General features: G+C 42.9%; 1 protein-coding gene across 9 annotated transcripts in view; it reads left to right on the top strand.

The window, feature by feature from the left end:
• LOC129834232 (muscarinic acetylcholine receptor M4-like) overlaps positions 1-17,665 on the top strand; it is a 184,079-nt gene extending 166,414 nt beyond the window's left edge. For all 9 annotated transcript variants that reach the window (XM_055899003.1, XM_055899004.1, XM_055899005.1 and 6 more), the window contains one exon: positions 14,137-17,665. In XM_055899003.1, coding sequence (XP_055754978.1) covers positions 14,137-15,665 — 1,529 coding nt within the window. In that variant the 3' untranslated portion in view covers positions 15,666-17,665. The remainder of the gene's footprint in view (positions 1-14,136) is intronic.

Genomic DNA, 17,665 nt, shown 5'->3' with positions numbered 1-17,665 from the left:
CAGCTCTGCAGCATACTTAAACAGCTACTAGCTAGACAGCTAACTACTAGCCTAGTTAAATAGGATGACTCAAAGACTGTACCGTGCGGGGAGCACAGAGATAACGTTAGATGGTTGGCTGGCTGGCTGCTACTGCCTGAGCAGAGATGAGATTATGACTTTAAAGGAATGAAAAATAATTAAGTCAACTGAGTATATTGTATTATTGTATTATTTCATTTTCTATTGATGTCTAGCCAATGTGGACCTGACAGAGACAATGGAACATTTTGGCAATTGAATGTTCACTATTCACTATTCTTCTCAAACATAATTGTAATGTTATTATTTAATAATGCATTTACTGTTGGAAAAAAAGCTAAAACTGTGATTATTTTGTAAATTGAACTGAACCAACCTCAAAAAGCACTAATGGCTCAGCACTAGTTCCCCACATGATACCGATTATTTCAAGTCAATGGGTAGCAATAGCCACGCTATTCCATGGTATGTGATCATCTCTCTCTCCCTCTCTCATATATTTTATCTTTGATTTCAGAGCTACAGTAGCACAAAGTTCATGTCCATTGCTATTTCATAGGAGGGCCTCATTATTCATAATGCTGCTGTGCTCCAGCGGCAGCTTTAATTACATAAGGCTTAATTGAAGAAAGCATGGCTCCTATTGTTTACTTAAAAAATAAATAATAATAATAATAATTTTAATGTTTTATTTAACTAGGCAAGTTAGTTAAGAACAAATTCTTATTTACAATGACGGCCTGCCCCGGCCAAATCCTAACCCGGATGACGCTGGGCCAATTGTGCACCGCCCTATGGGACTCCCAATCACGTCCGGTTGTGATACAGCCCAGGATCGAACCAGGGTCTGTAGGGACGCCTCTAGCACTGAGATGCAGTGCCTTAGAGCGCTGCGCCACTCGGGAGCCCGTTGTGATGTCAGCAGTTGCCTGTCAGCGTTGCACGAGACATGTTTGTAGCCACGTCCTCTATTCATAGCATCCTCTCTCATCAAAGCCACAGTAGCTACTGACATTATAACTAAGATCAGATTGAATTAACGTATTGTTGTTGCAAGTTGCCACAATGGCTGTGACAAAGACAAAATCCACACTGAAGTCGGAGGGAGAACAGCCAGTCAAGACCACAACTAAAATATGTGTATGTTGACAGGAAACAGCCACTTTGTTATATATAAATTAGTTAGATCAGAGTTAATCATCTCATATGCATGTATTTAATTTGAATTTGCATGATGTCTGTCAACATGACATATAGACACGACGTACAGACTTTACCCCCCTCTTTCTCCCCATCTCTTTCTTTCTCTTTGTCTCTCTCTCTCTCTCTCTTCACTAAATCAGCCGTTAACCAGACCATCGGAAGTTTCCCATCATTTTTAAATATACGTTTATTTGGTAATGAGAGTAACTATGTTTGACATTACATTCCCTTTAACAAGGCCAGTACATTCCTGACGGCCCAGTAGAGTAGTTCCAGTGGCAGAGATGTTTCTCTGCAGGTAGTTACAAGGCCCAGCATGGAGGCCTGGATAATGAGGTTAAAGGGAATGAAAAGGTAGAACATGTACCATATCAAACAGCTTACAGCACATAAGAGGATCCCTACAGCACGCAGAGGAGAAGTTCACTGAGCCATGCGTCCTATATTTAGCATTATTATTAGACCCTCCCTAATGTCTAGAGCTCAGAGTGTGTTCCCATCATTGGCCGCATCCGCACTTAAAATGTATTATAATTCATCTCCGTCAAAATTTGCACAAAATATTCCTCTATCCATCGCTTTTGGAATTTCTGATGCTCCTTGAATTTCTAATTTTCATTTTGATGACTTTTAGTAAGCTGAGTGAAGAGATTATAAATGTAGGTCCATTATCATTTCTACACCGTTTTGATTTGGTTTTAGTCATTTAAATGTCGATTGAGATCGTTTTGCCCCATTTAAAAAATATATATATATTTTATTTAATTGTTTAACTCAAACCACCAACGAAACGGTATCCTTTCCCGGGATTGAGAGGCTGTCCCTGCTGTGCAGTCTCAATAGTTCAGAAAACCAATGCAAGAGAACACGATTCCTGCACATACTGTTTGCTAGCATTACCTTAACCATCACTCCTGTGTTCCAATGGCACGATGTGTTCGCTAATCCAAGTTTATCATTTTAAAAGGCTAATTGATCATTAGAAAACCCTTTTGAAATTATGTTAGCACAGCTGAAAACTGTTGTTCTGATTAAAGAAGCAATAAAACGGGCCTTCTTTAGACTTGTTGAGTACCTGGAGCGTCGGCATTTGTGGGTTCGATTACAGGCTCAAAATGGCCAGACACAAATTACTTTCTTCTGAAACTTGTCATTAAATAGTACCCGCAAAACACCAGTCTCATCGTCGACAGTAAAGACGACTCCGGAATGCTGGCCTTCTAGGCAGAGTTGCAAAGAAAAAGCCATATCTCAGACTGGCCAATAAAAAAAAAAGATTAAGATGGGCAAAATAACACAGACACTGGACAGAGGAACTCTGCCTAGAAGGCCAGAATCCCGGAGTCGCCTCTTCACTGTTGACGTTGAGACTGGTGTTTTGCGGGTACTATTTAATGAAGCTGCCAGTTGAGGACTTGTGAGCCGTCTGTTTCTCAAAGTGAAGTTTATTTTCGTTGTTGATTTTCTGCATGCGATTGCCCTAATCCCTTAGTTTGCTCTTCATTTAGGCCTTAGTTTTGTCTGTGTGTTGAACCTTATGTTTATTAGTTAAAGAGATGATACTGCATACAAGGATTCATATTCTATTCTCAAATACTTCCTAAAAATGATAGTGTCTCAGAAGATGGAGTAATCTTATTTTGCTAAATCGTTACTATAGTCCTTGTTTGAACTCCTGATTAATGAATGAAAGTATTTGTCAGCAGCATCTGCTGTTTGTGGCATCCTGCTGTTCAGCTTTGGCAAGTTACGTAGAGAAATAACTCTCTGTGGCTCTGGAACCGTAACGGTCTGGATAACTAAGGTTTAGGCCTATAGCTTTCTCTTGGGAAATACTTACCTATACTACATGGCCGAAGGTATGTGGACATGTGTTCAAATTAGTGGATTCGTCATTTCAGTCACAGCCGTTGCTGACAGGTGTATAAAATTGAGCACACAGACATGCAATCTCCATAGAAAACATTGGCAGTAGAATGGCCCGTACTGAAGAGCTCAGTGACATTCAACGTGGCACCATCATAGGATGCCACCTTACCAACGAGTCAGTTCGTCAAATTTCTGCGCTGCTATAGCTGCCCCGGTCAACTGTTAATTACTGTTTTAGTGAAGTGGAAACGTCTAGGAACAACAACGGCTCAGCCACGAAGTTGTCGGCCACACAAACTCACAGAATGGGACTGCCGAGTACTGAATTACTTGTTACTTTTATCTCTTATTCTTATCCATATTTTTTTTTTTACTGAATTGTTGGTTAGGGGCTCGTAAGTAAGAATTTCACTGTAAGGTCTACACCTGTTGTATTCGACGCATGTGACAATTTGATTGGAAGTGCAAAGCACGTCTGTCTTCAGTTGCAAAGCTCACTACCAAGTTCCAAAATGCCTCTGGAAGCAACATCAGCACAAGAACTGTTCGTCGGGAGCTTCGTGAAATGGGTTTCCATGGCTGGGCAGCCACACACAAGCCTAAGATCACCATGCGCAATGTCAAGCGTCGGCTGGAGTGTTGTAAAGCTCGCTACCATTGGACTCTGGAGCAGTGGAAACGCGTTCTCTTGAGTGATGACTCACGCTTCCCCATCTTGGCAGTCCGACGGACTAATCTGGGTTTGGCGGAGAACGTTACCTGACCAAATGCATATTGCTGACTGTAAAGTTTGGTGGAGGAGGAGTAATGGTCTAGGGCTGTTTTTCATGGTTTGGGCTAGGCCCCTTAGTACCAGTGAAGGGAAATCTTAACGCTACAGCTTACAATGACATGCTAGACGATTCTGTGCTTCTAACATTGTGGTAAAAGTTTGGGGAAGGCCCTTTCCTGTTTCAGCATGACAATGCCCCCGTGCACAAAGCAAGATCCATACAGAAATGGTTTGTCAAGATTGGTGTGGAAGAACTTGACTGGCCTGCACAGAGCCCTGAAATCAACCCCATCGAACACCTTTGGGATAAATTGGAACGCCGACTGCGAGCCAGGCCTAATCGCCCAACATCAGTAGCCCACCTCACTAATGCTCCTGCAGCTGAATGGAAGCAAGTCCCCGCAGCAATGTTCCAACATCTTTTAGAAAACCTTCCCAGAAGAGTGGAGGATGTTATAGCAGCAAAGGGGGGACCAACTCCATATTAATACCCATGATTTTGGAATGAGATGTTCGAAGAGCAGATGTACATACTTTTGGCCAATAGTGCAATAGTGAAATATATATTCTTGGTTAATACTAATTATTTTACAAATGATATTACTGATCAAGTTTATACTATCCCATTGACTACGTTGTTGATGCTTATTTTTTTTACTTAAAAGCCATGTCACAGGCACAAACAACTCATCAAATATTGAATTCAATGATATATAATTGATCCTATGGTATATAGCATTAGACCTATGATAGCATTTCATAATATATCACACTGTATGCTCATAGATATTGCATAATGCACAGTGCCTTATCCTCGAGGACCACGTCTTTACTACTTACGAGTTCATAAATCTATACCACCGTCTATACTTTAAGATGGAGTGACTAAGATGAGTACCCACTCCCTGCAGCATTATGCTCACAGTCACAAGTGACAAGGTATATGTTCTTAAAATAGGCCCGGCTCAGATTCAAGTCTGTTTGCTGGACTATATAGTGACCCGCTGTCGTTAAAGTAGAAACCTCCTTGACATTAGATAAACAGGAACTGGATCAAACTTACTTAGAAACTGATATAAAATCACTGAGATGACTGACCTGTCATGTATATGTAAACATTTCACTGTAAGGATTACCTACACCTGTTGTATTCGACGCATGTGACAAATAACATTTGATTTGTACCTGTATTTGATCAAATATTGTATTTTACCTGCAGTATCAAAGACCAAAAAGCCTAATCACAGTATCTGGCACGTGGCGGCTGTGTTTGAGCAATTTTGGCATTAAGGGCTTTCAAGTGGAGTGCCTCTGCTTTTCTCCTGCTAGACATGAGGATATCACAGTCATGGCACAATGAATGGCATTGCTAGAGCCAGGAACAGTGAACAAATCAAATCCAATCTATTTATATAGCCCTTCTTACACCAGCTGATATATCAAAGTGCTGTACAGAAACCCAGCCTAAAACCCCAAACAGCAAGCAATGCAGGTGTAGAAGCACGGTGGCTAAAAACTCCCTAGAAAGGCCAAAACCTAGGAAGAAACCTAGAGAGGAACCAGGCTACATTACCAACCCCTACACTGTAAGAAAAATACCTATATACTGTGTATTTAACTATTTCTCTCTAATTGCATAATTCCTTGTAAGGGACTGAAATGCATGAAAGTTGTCTGTTTAATTATGGATACTCCCCTGGAACCCTTACATGCTTACACCGTTTTACATCCGAACAGTAGAACCTCGATCAGTGGGCTCAGTTATTCACATCTGATAAAAGCCAAGTCACTGTTCTTTAAAGCCAAGTTACTGTTCTCCTTAAGCTGGGTGGCTGTGAGGGATGTAGACTCTATTAGCTCCCCACTTAACAGAGGTACATTTTTACATCATTCAAATCACTTAACTAAACACATTCCTTTATTTGAGGAATTCCATTCATTCACATTTCCAGAGCTTAAAGCCTGGTAAAAACACAAACCTCACACAAGTGTGTTCAGTCAAGATACAAGCGTTGGGGAAGCTACTCTGAAATAGTTTATTAGGTCCACCCATCTAGTTCCAGGTCGGACCCCCCTTTTCCTCCAGAACAGCCTGACTTCTTCGGGGAGTGGATTCTACAAGGTGTGGCGTTCTAACGTTGCTCAATTGGTATCAATGGACCTATGTGTGCCAGGAAAACCTTCCCCACACTATTACACCACCAGCCTGTACCATTGACACCAGGCAGGATGGGGCCATGGACTCATGCTGCTTACACCAAATCCTGACTTATCCTGACTCAACAGGAACCGGGATTCGTCAGGCCAGTCAATGTTTTTCCACTCCTCAATTGTCCAGTGTTGATGATCACGTGCCCACTAGAGCCGCTTCTTCATGTTTTTAGCTGATAAGAGTGGAACCCGGTGTGGTCATCTGCTGCAATAGCCAATCTGTGACAAGGACCGAGTTGTTTTTGCCCACAGGACTGCCGCTGAGTGGATGTTTTTCGTTTGTTGCACCGTTGTCTTTAAACCCTAGACACTGTTGTGCGAAAAAAGCCCAGGAGGCTGGCTGTTTTTGAGATACTGTAACTGGCGCACCTGGCACTGACGATTATACCATGCTCAAAGTCGCTTAAGTCATTTGTTTTGCTCATTCTAACATTTAATCGAACAGTAACTGAATGCCTCGATGCCCATCTGCCTGCTTTATATAGCAAGCCACGACCAAGTGTATCACTGTCTGTAGGAGCGAACCATTTTCGTGAATGGTGGTGTACCTAATAAACAGGCCACTGTGTGTACTTTACCAAGCTACTAATTACTTCACACTAGAAAACATTAAGCTATACGAAAGCTACCCTTAAGAAAAATATAATTTACTTGACTAAAGTTACTTTAAAGTTACTTCATATCATCCAAATCATCATATCTAAATCTGAAATGTCATGGACTACAAATTGCAAGAACAGATCCCTCTGGAGTCAAATGTTAACATGTGTAATTTAAACACAAAAACGATGTTTCAAGTGAGAACTACGCAGGTCTGGTGCCGAAAAATAAAGGAAATTCTTTATTTTATTTTCATTATCAAAAATGTAGTGTGTAGTTCCAGTAGTTAGCTACTGGATTAGCTACTTTGCATGGCAAAAACGTAATTAACTACTGGAGCCAAGCTACTGCATATTGTAGTTAAATTACTAGTTGAACTACAGTAGATGTAGTTCACTACTCCTGAACACTGCAAGACACTGAAACTAAGAGCAATTTTAAAGTTAGCGGCCGGCATCTCTGTCTGGCTGGAATCAAAAAGAATGGGTTATTCAGTCACCGCCCCACAAGTGCGTAATATGGATTTTAGACTGGTTTGATCTCCTCTGAGTTATTTTTAACTTCAAAGTTGGTTGAACAGTGAAAAAGAACAAACCTATGATATGACCGTAGGTGGTTTCATTTGATTCCTGCCTCTCAGTTATGGAGAACTTAACAGGTTATGGACCCGAATCCCCTCGTTCTCTGTTCCACCTTCTGGAGGTCAGAGCAGTATACAACAACAGAAGACAGCGGGCATTAAAAGCAGCATGTCACATCCTATATTCTGACTGAAAGACCGGGGCCATGTCTTTGATCATTATTGATAAGATCTCCTGTATCCCCTAGCAAAACACTGCTTTGCCATTAGAGGGCAGCCTTTCAATGATATCACACAATCACACCATCAAGCTCTCCTAAAGACATACTGACATACACACGTTGCAGAAACACATCATTGTAATGTGGATTATGGCAAGTTGTTAGCTAGTGTTGTGTCTGATTTGATCTCCTTATTGAATGGGATTTGTTTGTTGTTCTAATGCCCTGCCTTGCATTTCTACTGTTGTTGTTTTTGGTATTATTTGATCATGTTGTATACAGTTGGGAAGTCCAAACTACGACACTACAAACAGAATACGTAACGATACTGCTTTTGTAGTGCCTAGCCCCAGACAGAGCAGAGACAGACTCAGCTACACTTTCAACAGTATCTCCTCCTCCAGCTAGTATTGTATAGCGGAAGTGTCTTGTGCTGGGACTTACCCCTGTAACTTTTCTGTTTGCATTACAAAGCTTTACAGTTGGCTGACAACTTAACATTTCCAGCTGAGTATCAGGGTGGTTTGCCGACGATGATGAAACTTAGGGAGATGACTTTTATATTCACAGTACCTCAATATTTAATGTGGATGATCCATTGCTGACACAGATAGTTATCCATGATAATTTGAGCTCAGAGTCACATTTTCTTACACATCAATGTCACACCGCAGGCTCGGCTTCTGTCTTTCCATCTGTTGTTATTCATTAGTATGCGAGGGGAAAATACCTTAAAATACATCTAACTCAACTGTTTTAGAGAGGCTTAAATAATGAACCTTTGGGTCAATCTAGATCACCTGAACGAGATGTTGATATTTAGTGCTGTGTTTAAATTAATTCTCTGTGATGTCTTAATTGAATGAACAGACAACTGCACAGAGCATGCTGTAGAATACATCACTGAGGAGCAATACAATGAGAAACGCTCTTCACCCAAGGCAATTCACCAGGAATGCTGTCCAGACCCATGTTCATGTCATAAACCTTTTGTCTGCGAATTTCTTCATGGGAGCTAGGCAGAGGTGGGACCAAGTCATTGTTTTACAAGTCACAAGTAAGTCTCAAGTCTTAGCACTCGAGTCCCAAGTCAAGACAGGCAAGTCTGAGTCAAGCCTCAAGTCAAGACTGACAAGTTCGAAGTCAAGACTCAAGTCCTTAACAAGTCCTAATATGCTCTTCAACAAATGTAATACCATTTCATATTTTTAACAAGAGTACTAGTTAGTATATTACATTTACGCAAATCATGAATGTTTAAAAATATATATTTATTACTTTCCAAATAAACTTTATATTTCCATGGAAATACATCAAATGCATATATGATAAAGAGAGTAGCAGCAGCATAAAAAGAGGGGTTGGGTGGGGGGGGGGGGGGCACACAATGCAAATAGTCCGGGTAGCCATTTGATTACCAGTTCAGGAGTCTTATGGCTTGGGGGTAAAAACTGTTGAGAAGTATTTTTGTCCTAGACTTGGCACTCCGGTACCGCTTGCCATGCAGTAGTAGAGAGAACAGTCTATGAGTGGGGTGGCTGGGGTCTTTGACAATTTTTAGGGCCTTCCTCTGACACCGCCTGGTGTAGAGGTCCTGGATGGCAGGCAGCTTAGCCCTAGTGATGTACTGGGCCGTACGCACTACCCTCTGTAGTGCCTTGCGGTCAGAGGCCGAGCAATTGCCGTACCAGGCAGGGGTGCAACCAGTCAGGTTGCTCTCGATGTTGCAGCTGTAGAACCTTTTGAGGATCTCAGGACCCATGCCAAATCTTTTTAGTTTCCTGAGGGGGAATAGGCTTTGTCGTGCCCTCTTCATGACTGTCTTAGTGTATTTGGACCATTCTAGTTTGTTGTTGATGTGGACACCAAGGAACTTGAAGCTCTCAACCTGCTCCACTACAGCCCCGTCAATGAGAATGGGGGTGTCATCTGTCCTTCTTTTCCTGTAGTCCACAATCATCTCCTTAGTCTAGGTTACGTTGAGGGATAGGTTGTTATTCTGGCACCACCCGGCCAGGTCTCTGACTTCCTCCCTGTAGGCTGTCTCGTCGTTGTCGGTGATCAGGCCTACCACTGTTGTGTCGTCTGCAAACTTAATGATGGTGTTGGAGTCGTGCCTGGCCATGCAGTCGTGGGTGAACAGGGAGTACAGGAGGGGGCTGAGCACGCACCCCTGGGTAGCTCCAGTGTTGAGGATCAGCGTGGCTGATGTTTTGCTACCTACCCTCACCACCTGGGGGCAGCTCGTCAGGAAGTTCAGGATCCAGTTGCAGAGGGAGGTGTTTAGTCCCAGGATCCTTAGCTCAGTGATGAGCTTTGAGGGTACTATGGGTGTTGAACGCTGAGCTGTAGTCAATGAATAGCATTCTCACATAGGTGTTCCTTTTGTCCAGGTGGGAAAGGGCAGTGTGGAGTGCAATATAGATTGCATCATCTGTGGATCTGTTTGGGCGGTGTGCAAATTGGAGTGGGTCTAGGGTTTCTGGGATAATGGTGTTGATGTGAGCCATTGCCAAACTTTCAAAGCACTGGCTAAGGACGTGCGTGCTACGGGTCTGTAGTCATTTAGGCAGGTTGCCTTTGTGTTCTTGGGCACAGGGACTATGGTGGTCAGCTTGAAACATGTTGGTATTACAGACTCAATCAGGGACATGTGGAAAATGTCACTGAAGACACCTGCCAGTTGGTCAGCACATGCCTGGAGCACACGTCCTGGTAATCCATCTGGCCCCGCAACCTTGTGTATGTTGACCTGTTTAAAGGTCTTACTCACGTCAGCTACGGAGAGAATGATCACACAGTCTTCCGGAACAGCTGATGCTCTCATGCATGCCTCAGTGTTGCTTGCCTCAAGCGAGCATAGAAGTGATTTAGCTCGTCTGGTGGGCTCGTGTCACTGGGCAGCTCGTGGCTGTGCTTCCCTTTTTAGTCTTTAATAGTTTTCAAGCCCTGCCACATAAGACGAGCGTCGGAGCCGGTGGAGTATGATTCAATTTTAGCCCTGTATTGACGCTTTGCCTGTTTGATGGTTCGTCACAGGGCATAGCTGGATTTTTTGTAAGCTTCCGGGTTAGAGTCCCTCACCTTGAAAGCGGCAGCTCTACCCTTTAGCTCAGTGCAGATGTTGCCTGTAATCCATTGCTTCTGGTTAGGGTATGTACGTACAGTCATTGTGGGGACGACGTCCTCGATGCACTTATTGATAAAGCCAGTGACTGATGTGGTGTACTCCTCAATGTCATCGGAAGAATCCCGGAACATGTTCCAGTCTGTGATAGCAAAACAGTCCTGTAGTTTAGCATCTGCTTAATCTGACCACTTTTTTATAGACCGAGTCACTAGTGCTTCCTGCTTTAATTTTTGCTTGTAAGCAGGAATCAGGAGGATAGAGTTGTGGTCAGATTTACCAAATGGAGGGTGAGGGAGAGCTTTGTATGCATCTCTGTGTGTGGAGTACAGGTGATCTAGAATTTTTTTCCCTCTGGTTGCACATTTAACATGTTGATAGAAATTTGGTAGAACTGATTTCAGTTTCCCTGCATTAAAGTCTGGGGCCACTAGGAGCGCCGCCTCTGGATGAGTGGTTTTCTGTTTGCTTATTTCCTTATACATCTGACTGGTTGCGTTCTTAGTGCCAGCATCTGTCTGTGGTGGTAAATCAACAGCCACGAAAAGTATAGCTGAAAACTCTCTAGGCAATTAGTGTGGCCTGAAATTTATCACAATATACTCTACTTCAGGCGAGCAAAATCCAGAGACTTCCTTAGATTTCAGGCGAGCAAAATCTAGAGACTTCCTTAGATTTCATGCACCAGCTGTTGTTTACAAATATGCACAGACTGCCCCTCCTCGTCTTACCGGAGTGTGCTGTTCTATCTTGCCGGTGCAGCATATATCCCGCTAGCTGAATATCCATGTTCTCATTCAGCCACGATTCCGTGAAACATAGGATATTACAGTTTTTGATGTCCCGTTGGTAGGATATTCGTGATCGTACCTCATCTAATTTATTGTCCAATGATTGCATGTTGGCGGGTAGTATTGACTGTAACGGCAGCTTTCACACTCGCCTTCTCCTGGTCCTGACAAGGCATCCGGCTCTTTGTCCTCTGTACCTGCGTTGCTTCCTCTTGCAAATAACAGGGATGTTGGCCCTGTGGGGTGTTTGGAGAATGTCTTGTGCATCTTCCTTGTTGTAGAAAGAATCTTTGTCTAATCCGAGGTGAGTGATTGCTGTCCTGATATCCAGAAGCTCTTTTTTGCCGTAAGATACGGTTGCAGAAATATTATGTACGCTATTTTACATGGGTAGCCATGAGAAACACCCCCCCCCCCCCCCCCCCCATAGCGATCGACTATCGAGGATCGCAATCGGGCGCTGTAGGCTTGTACAAAATCGCCCAACCTTACAAACACACACCCTCTCTGTGAATGGTTACAGTAGGCTAACGTATGTCAATGGTTTTAGGAACAGCAGTAATATCAGGCAGGATTTAGGCTACCAACTGCCTAGCCAGTTGTAGCTCAATCTTGGGTGCAATGATCACGTTCCCACACTGACTGACTGTGTGCAGGCTCATTGATTTAACATTACGTTAGCCTGCATGCTATACTAGCAAAGTTATAAATTATATAGCTGTCGGCTATATTAGCCACAACTTACCGTTCTTTGTGCAGCTTCAAATGTCGAACAAAGTTGGAAGTTGTTGCGCCTCCGTCTGTAATTTTCTTCCCGCATGTTTTGTAAGTTACAATGCTTTTATTTGTTGATACAGTGTAGTCTTTATATCTGAAAATAATAATTTGGGGTATCATCTTTCCAAGGGCTCCATCTGAAATCACCCGCAGACATTCCTCTGCACTGCCACGCGCAACTTTTTCTCAGCTACCACAATTTGATTGGCTGCTGTCCGATTCAAACTGTAATCCGTTAAATGAAGAGTTGATGCACTGCACACCTTTTTTAATAGCATCATTTTTTAGAGGGCTTGGGAAGGGTATCAAGTCAGTTCGAGTCAAAAGGCTCAAGTCCAAGTTAAGTCACGAGTCATTGGTGTTAAAGTTAAAGTCGAGTTATAAGTCACCATATTTGTGACTCGAGTCTGACTCGAGCCCAAGTCATGTGACTCAAGTCCACACCTCTGGAGCTAGGTAAACTGAAGTGTCTGTAAAATAACTCAGGCATGCATATTCACTAGCTCACAATATCTAATTTTGAACGCAAATACTAATTTGCATATGCACATGATCATAAAACCAGAACACATAACCAAGGATGAACACCCAACCAGGCTATTCTTCGTTTGGAAGTAAAAACATATACTATTATGTGCTTTATGTCTTCAAACTTTCATACCGTATATCACATTTCAAAGAACGAAATGTCTTGGCGAAGAGCATTTCACAGAGGGCAAGATGTTACGTAACAGTGGACATGTTGGGAGGTTTGTGCTAATGTAGCGGTCTTTATATGTACCACAGGAGAACCAAGAAATGAAGAGCGACACCACGGCTGGCTTTTTGGCTTTTATGTCGATCTGCAATAGCATTGTGAAACGACAGGACAGGGACACATCAGTCTCCAATGCACCATCTGACAAGTTGTTCTTTCTCTCTCAAGGTTTTCTCGGACTCACACAATCACACTCATACATAAAGCCATAATGTATAGTATAAAATAATAACCAGTCCTTAATACAAAGAGTGTATAATCTTAATTCTTAGACAATAGAACCATACCTGCAATAGTATTGTGAAAAGACAGGACAGGAACACATCAGTCTCCAATGCACCATCTGACAAGTTGTTCTACACAGGAGCATGAAGAAAGGTAAAACACATATCCTGTCTCACATCCCACAACACACATCCATTTCAGTGTTGACAGTATTAAAATACAACAACTTGTGTATAAAAACAGAGGAATACAAACAAGCTACAACGTGGAATCGCCTTTATCCCATTCAGACCTTAGAGGGCTAAAACTACATCTCCCATAATGCAACGCTAGCATCAGTCGGCAGCTCAGCTAACCGTTTGCATCACAGAAAGGCATGCTAGCTAGAACAGCAATACTTTTTAGCACTCTGTAAACTATATTAATAACAAAAAAACTCTGAAAGTGACATGTTTCAAAAGTCTCATACTCCCTTATAACAATATCTACTACATTAACCTTGGGATGTTTTAATTATTTCACGTTATGGACTTAGGAGTAATCAGCAACACATACCTTTCTCTCTCTGTGTTTTCTCAGACTGAGGAGAACGGGAGCTACAGGTAGTACCAGAGTGTTAGTAGGGGACATAAGCACTCAAATGAAATAAAATACATTTCATGAAATAAAACCCGAAGATGTTAACATCATTCAGCTGCTGTAGGTGCCTAGCTAACATCAACAGGCAGCACCAGTAGCGCAACAATTAAAAATAGACACCAAAAGTAAAGTTCCTGGCGATCATAACGATCTGACTCCCCCCTTCTGTCCGAACTTGGAATATTCCTGTTCGCGGCCTTGGGCCACTGACCTTTAACCTGGTTGTTCTCTTCTGCATTGTGTACTATTCTAATAACTTGAAGTTTGATGGAATAACCTTTTTAACTCTCCTTCACTAAGCATCGAGAATTAACACATTGTTATTATTGTGCTTCCTTTTCAGGCTCCTTGAGCAACATTTCCAGTGATGTCTTGTCAGCCAACCTCAGCTGTAATGATTCTGGCACCAATGAGACCTGTGTGGTGGGGGAGGAGGAGGTGGGAAGCCCCTACAAAGCCGTGGAGATGGTCTTCATCGCCCTGGTTACAGGCTCCCTTAGTTTTGTCACTGTCACAGGCAACATCCTGGTGATGCTCTCCATTAAAGTAAATCGGCACCTCCAGACGGTCAACAACTACTTCCTGTTTAGCCTGGCGTGTGCAGACCTTATCATTGGTGCGTTCTCCATGAACCTCTACACTGTCTACATCATCGTGGGCTATTGGCCCCTGGGACCTGTAGCGTGTGACTTGTGGCTGGCCCTGGATTACGTGGTGAGCAATGCTTCTGTCATGAACCTTCTTATTATTAGCTTTGACCGCTACTTCTGTGTCACCAAGCCCCTGAGCTATCCAGCCAGAAGGACCACCAAAATGGCTGGGCTGATGATTGCAGGTGCCTGGATTCTTTCCTTCATTCTTTGGGCCCCTGCTATCCTGTTTTGGCAGTTTATTGTTGGAGAGCGCACGGTTCCACCAGGAGAGTGCTACATCCAGTTTCTCTCCAACCCTGCCGTCACTTTCGGCACAGCCATCGCTGCCTTCTACCTGCCTGTGGTCATCATGATGGTGCTCTACATCCACATCTCTCTGGCCAGCCGCAGCCGGGTGTCCAAGCAGAAGCCTGAGGCTGAGAAAAAGACAAAGGGCCTCAAGATACCTAACCCACTCAAGAGCCACATCCTTAACAGACAGAATAACAACAACCAGTCCCCCAAGCCCAGTCTGGAGTCCTGCAACACTGGTGAAGCTGTGAAGAATGGCAAGATTGACGAGTCTGTTGTTTCCACCAAGGCTGACGCTAGTGTCAATCCAGAAGAGAAAGAGAGTTCCAATGGCTCCAGCACAGCCAGCATTGCCCCCAAAAATGCCAAGGAGAGGGCCAACAGTGAAGCCATTTCCGAGGGGGGCCTTGGCATTGCTCCTGCACCTGCTCCTGCACCTGAACCTGCACCTGCAGCGGCAACCGTTAAACTCAACCCTGCCTCTAAATGGTCCAAGATCAAGATTGTAACCAAGCAGGCTGGTGACGAGTGCATTACTGCCATCGAGATTCAGCCACCCATCCAGGGGGGCGAGACCCGCTCTATCCCAGTCAACCGCCCCCGGAAGGTGGCGCGCAAGTTTGCCAGTATTGCCCGCAGCCAGGTGAAGAGGAAGCGCCAAATGGCAGCCAGGGAGAAAAAGGTGACCAAAACCATCTTCGCCATCCTGCTTGCCTTCATCCTCACATGGACCCCGTACAATGTCATGGTGCTCATCAGCACCTTCTGCCACTCCTGTGTCCCGGACACTGTGTGGGCCATCGGCTACTGGCTGTGCTACGTCAACAGCACCATCAACCCAGCCTGCTACGCCCTCTGCAACGCCACCTTCAAGAAGACCTTTAAGAATCTCCTCATGTGCCAGTATAAGAATATTGGAACAAGATGAGCTGGAGCATACATACCGTAGTAGGGCTGGTGAGGGGTAATATTACTAAGACATCTGGAGGGCTGAGTGGTTACAGAGAAGGGGAGGAGGGAGCCTCCATAGGGAGCCTCCACAGTCATGTTTATGAACTTATGTCACACTCAACGCTCCTCTGAGACGTCTTAGCCACAGAAGATAGTAACATCTTAGCTACGTCCAAATGATACAGTATGAATATGATGGCCAATGTGAGGATGGGGCAAGTGAAGAATCTGCGATCAGCCAAAGTTATGGAGTCCAAACATGTCTATGTTGTTTTCTTTTCCCCCCTGGACCCTTATTGTGATGACCAACAAGGACTAATTCGTATCCACTGAAACGTGGTAACAATCTTCAAAAAGCCCAGCTGAACGTCTGTAGACTAAGGCCAGGCCAAGACTTCAGTCATCCCTCTCCAAGATACCACCACCAAAATCAGAGACAGTGAGGGCAGTGTTATATAATATCTGGGTGTACGGCAAAAGACACATTAAAAAAGGAGCTTGGAAATCTTCCTTTATACAACAGTATATAAGGAAACAAGCATGAAATGTCTAATTAAACTATCCATTTCCTCCTTTCCCTCCTCCTTGAGAAATTAGAATTTATTAACTCCTCACGGAAATGGAGGCACTCCCTCACATCAGTGAATCATTATCATAATGTGATATGGAGAGCAATGTGGTCATAACATGATATGGAGAACAAAGATGATATGGATCCTTTGTTGTCGTAGACCGTCTAACCTCAAGGCTAGTTGCACGTACGTCAACATACTGCTGGTGACTTGGAATAAGTTGTTACCCCTGAAAGTACTGTATGCATATCCATTCACCTCCCACTGACTAACAAAATATTGATGTATATGTTTTGCTCAAAATTGATCTTCAAAAGTGACAAACTGTTGACGGCAGTACAAGGCCAATGCATAAGTTAACAAACAGTGTTTGGCTCCAAAAAATTAATGTATCGTGGTGTTACGTTATAAAGAGAAACACCCACCGGCAACGAAAAAGCTTTAATTCATTGCCAGCTTCACAATTATGGAAGTGTTGTGTTTTTAAATTTGGCCTTCACTGCGAAGGGAACTGCCGGTACAAAATACAAACACTTGTTTATAGGGGATACTTATCTCGAGAGTATTAAACATATGTTATATGTTATCTCCTGCCTAATTATGAATGTGTAAATAGAAGGCCATTGTATGCTCAAAAAAGTGCAGTTTCTCTCATGCATTTCATATCTGAATGTTGGTACCTCTCTTGTATTATGTTTGTGATTTACACATTTTACAAATTGAATATAAACTAAATATATATATATATATATAAATATATGTATATAACTGTATGTATATGCAAGAGATATTAAGAGAGTGTATTTCTAAATTGATTTAAAGTCAGGAATTTGGGGGAAAAATGTAACCAGTTGTTTTTTGGTGACTAAGTCCCCATATACTTGTAAATGTGCCACTATTCTCCATGTTGGATTACAATGTGTGAAGTCCAGCTTGTACCTCCCCAGCCTATATCCATATTCATGAGGTCACACCAATGATTAGGTGGGCAATATTACTAGCTTATCTAACTGGTTCAATACATTTTCAAAGAAGGATCTTCTAACAAAGAACTACATGCATAAAAGTAGGAATTAGTGGGAAAATAACTGATGTTGTTTGGGCATGACCTGGTAATGTAAAAGGACCAGATACGGATGTGCATCCATATAAAAGTGATTTTGAAATGATCATGGGGTGATTACTGTGGTGATAAAGCTTAATGAATAATCCTACTTTAATTCATGAATATCACATTGACATGACAGGCTGGGTGCGACCCCCCAAAAAAGGGTGAAAGGGAGAGTGTAAAACATGACCAGAGTTTCCTGTAGTATGTCCCCTCCCCTAAAACAACTATCCAGAGACAGTGTACAGAGGATTGTATCTTTTTCTAATGCTTAATAAAGATCTTGTACCATTGGAA

The sequence above is a fragment of the Salvelinus fontinalis genome, chromosome 35 (genome assembly GCF_029448725.1).
Source record: "Salvelinus fontinalis isolate EN_2023a chromosome 35, ASM2944872v1, whole genome shotgun sequence".
Taxonomy (NCBI): domain Eukaryota; kingdom Metazoa; phylum Chordata; class Actinopteri; order Salmoniformes; family Salmonidae; genus Salvelinus; species Salvelinus fontinalis.
This window is presented reverse-complemented; position numbering and strand designations above follow the sequence as displayed.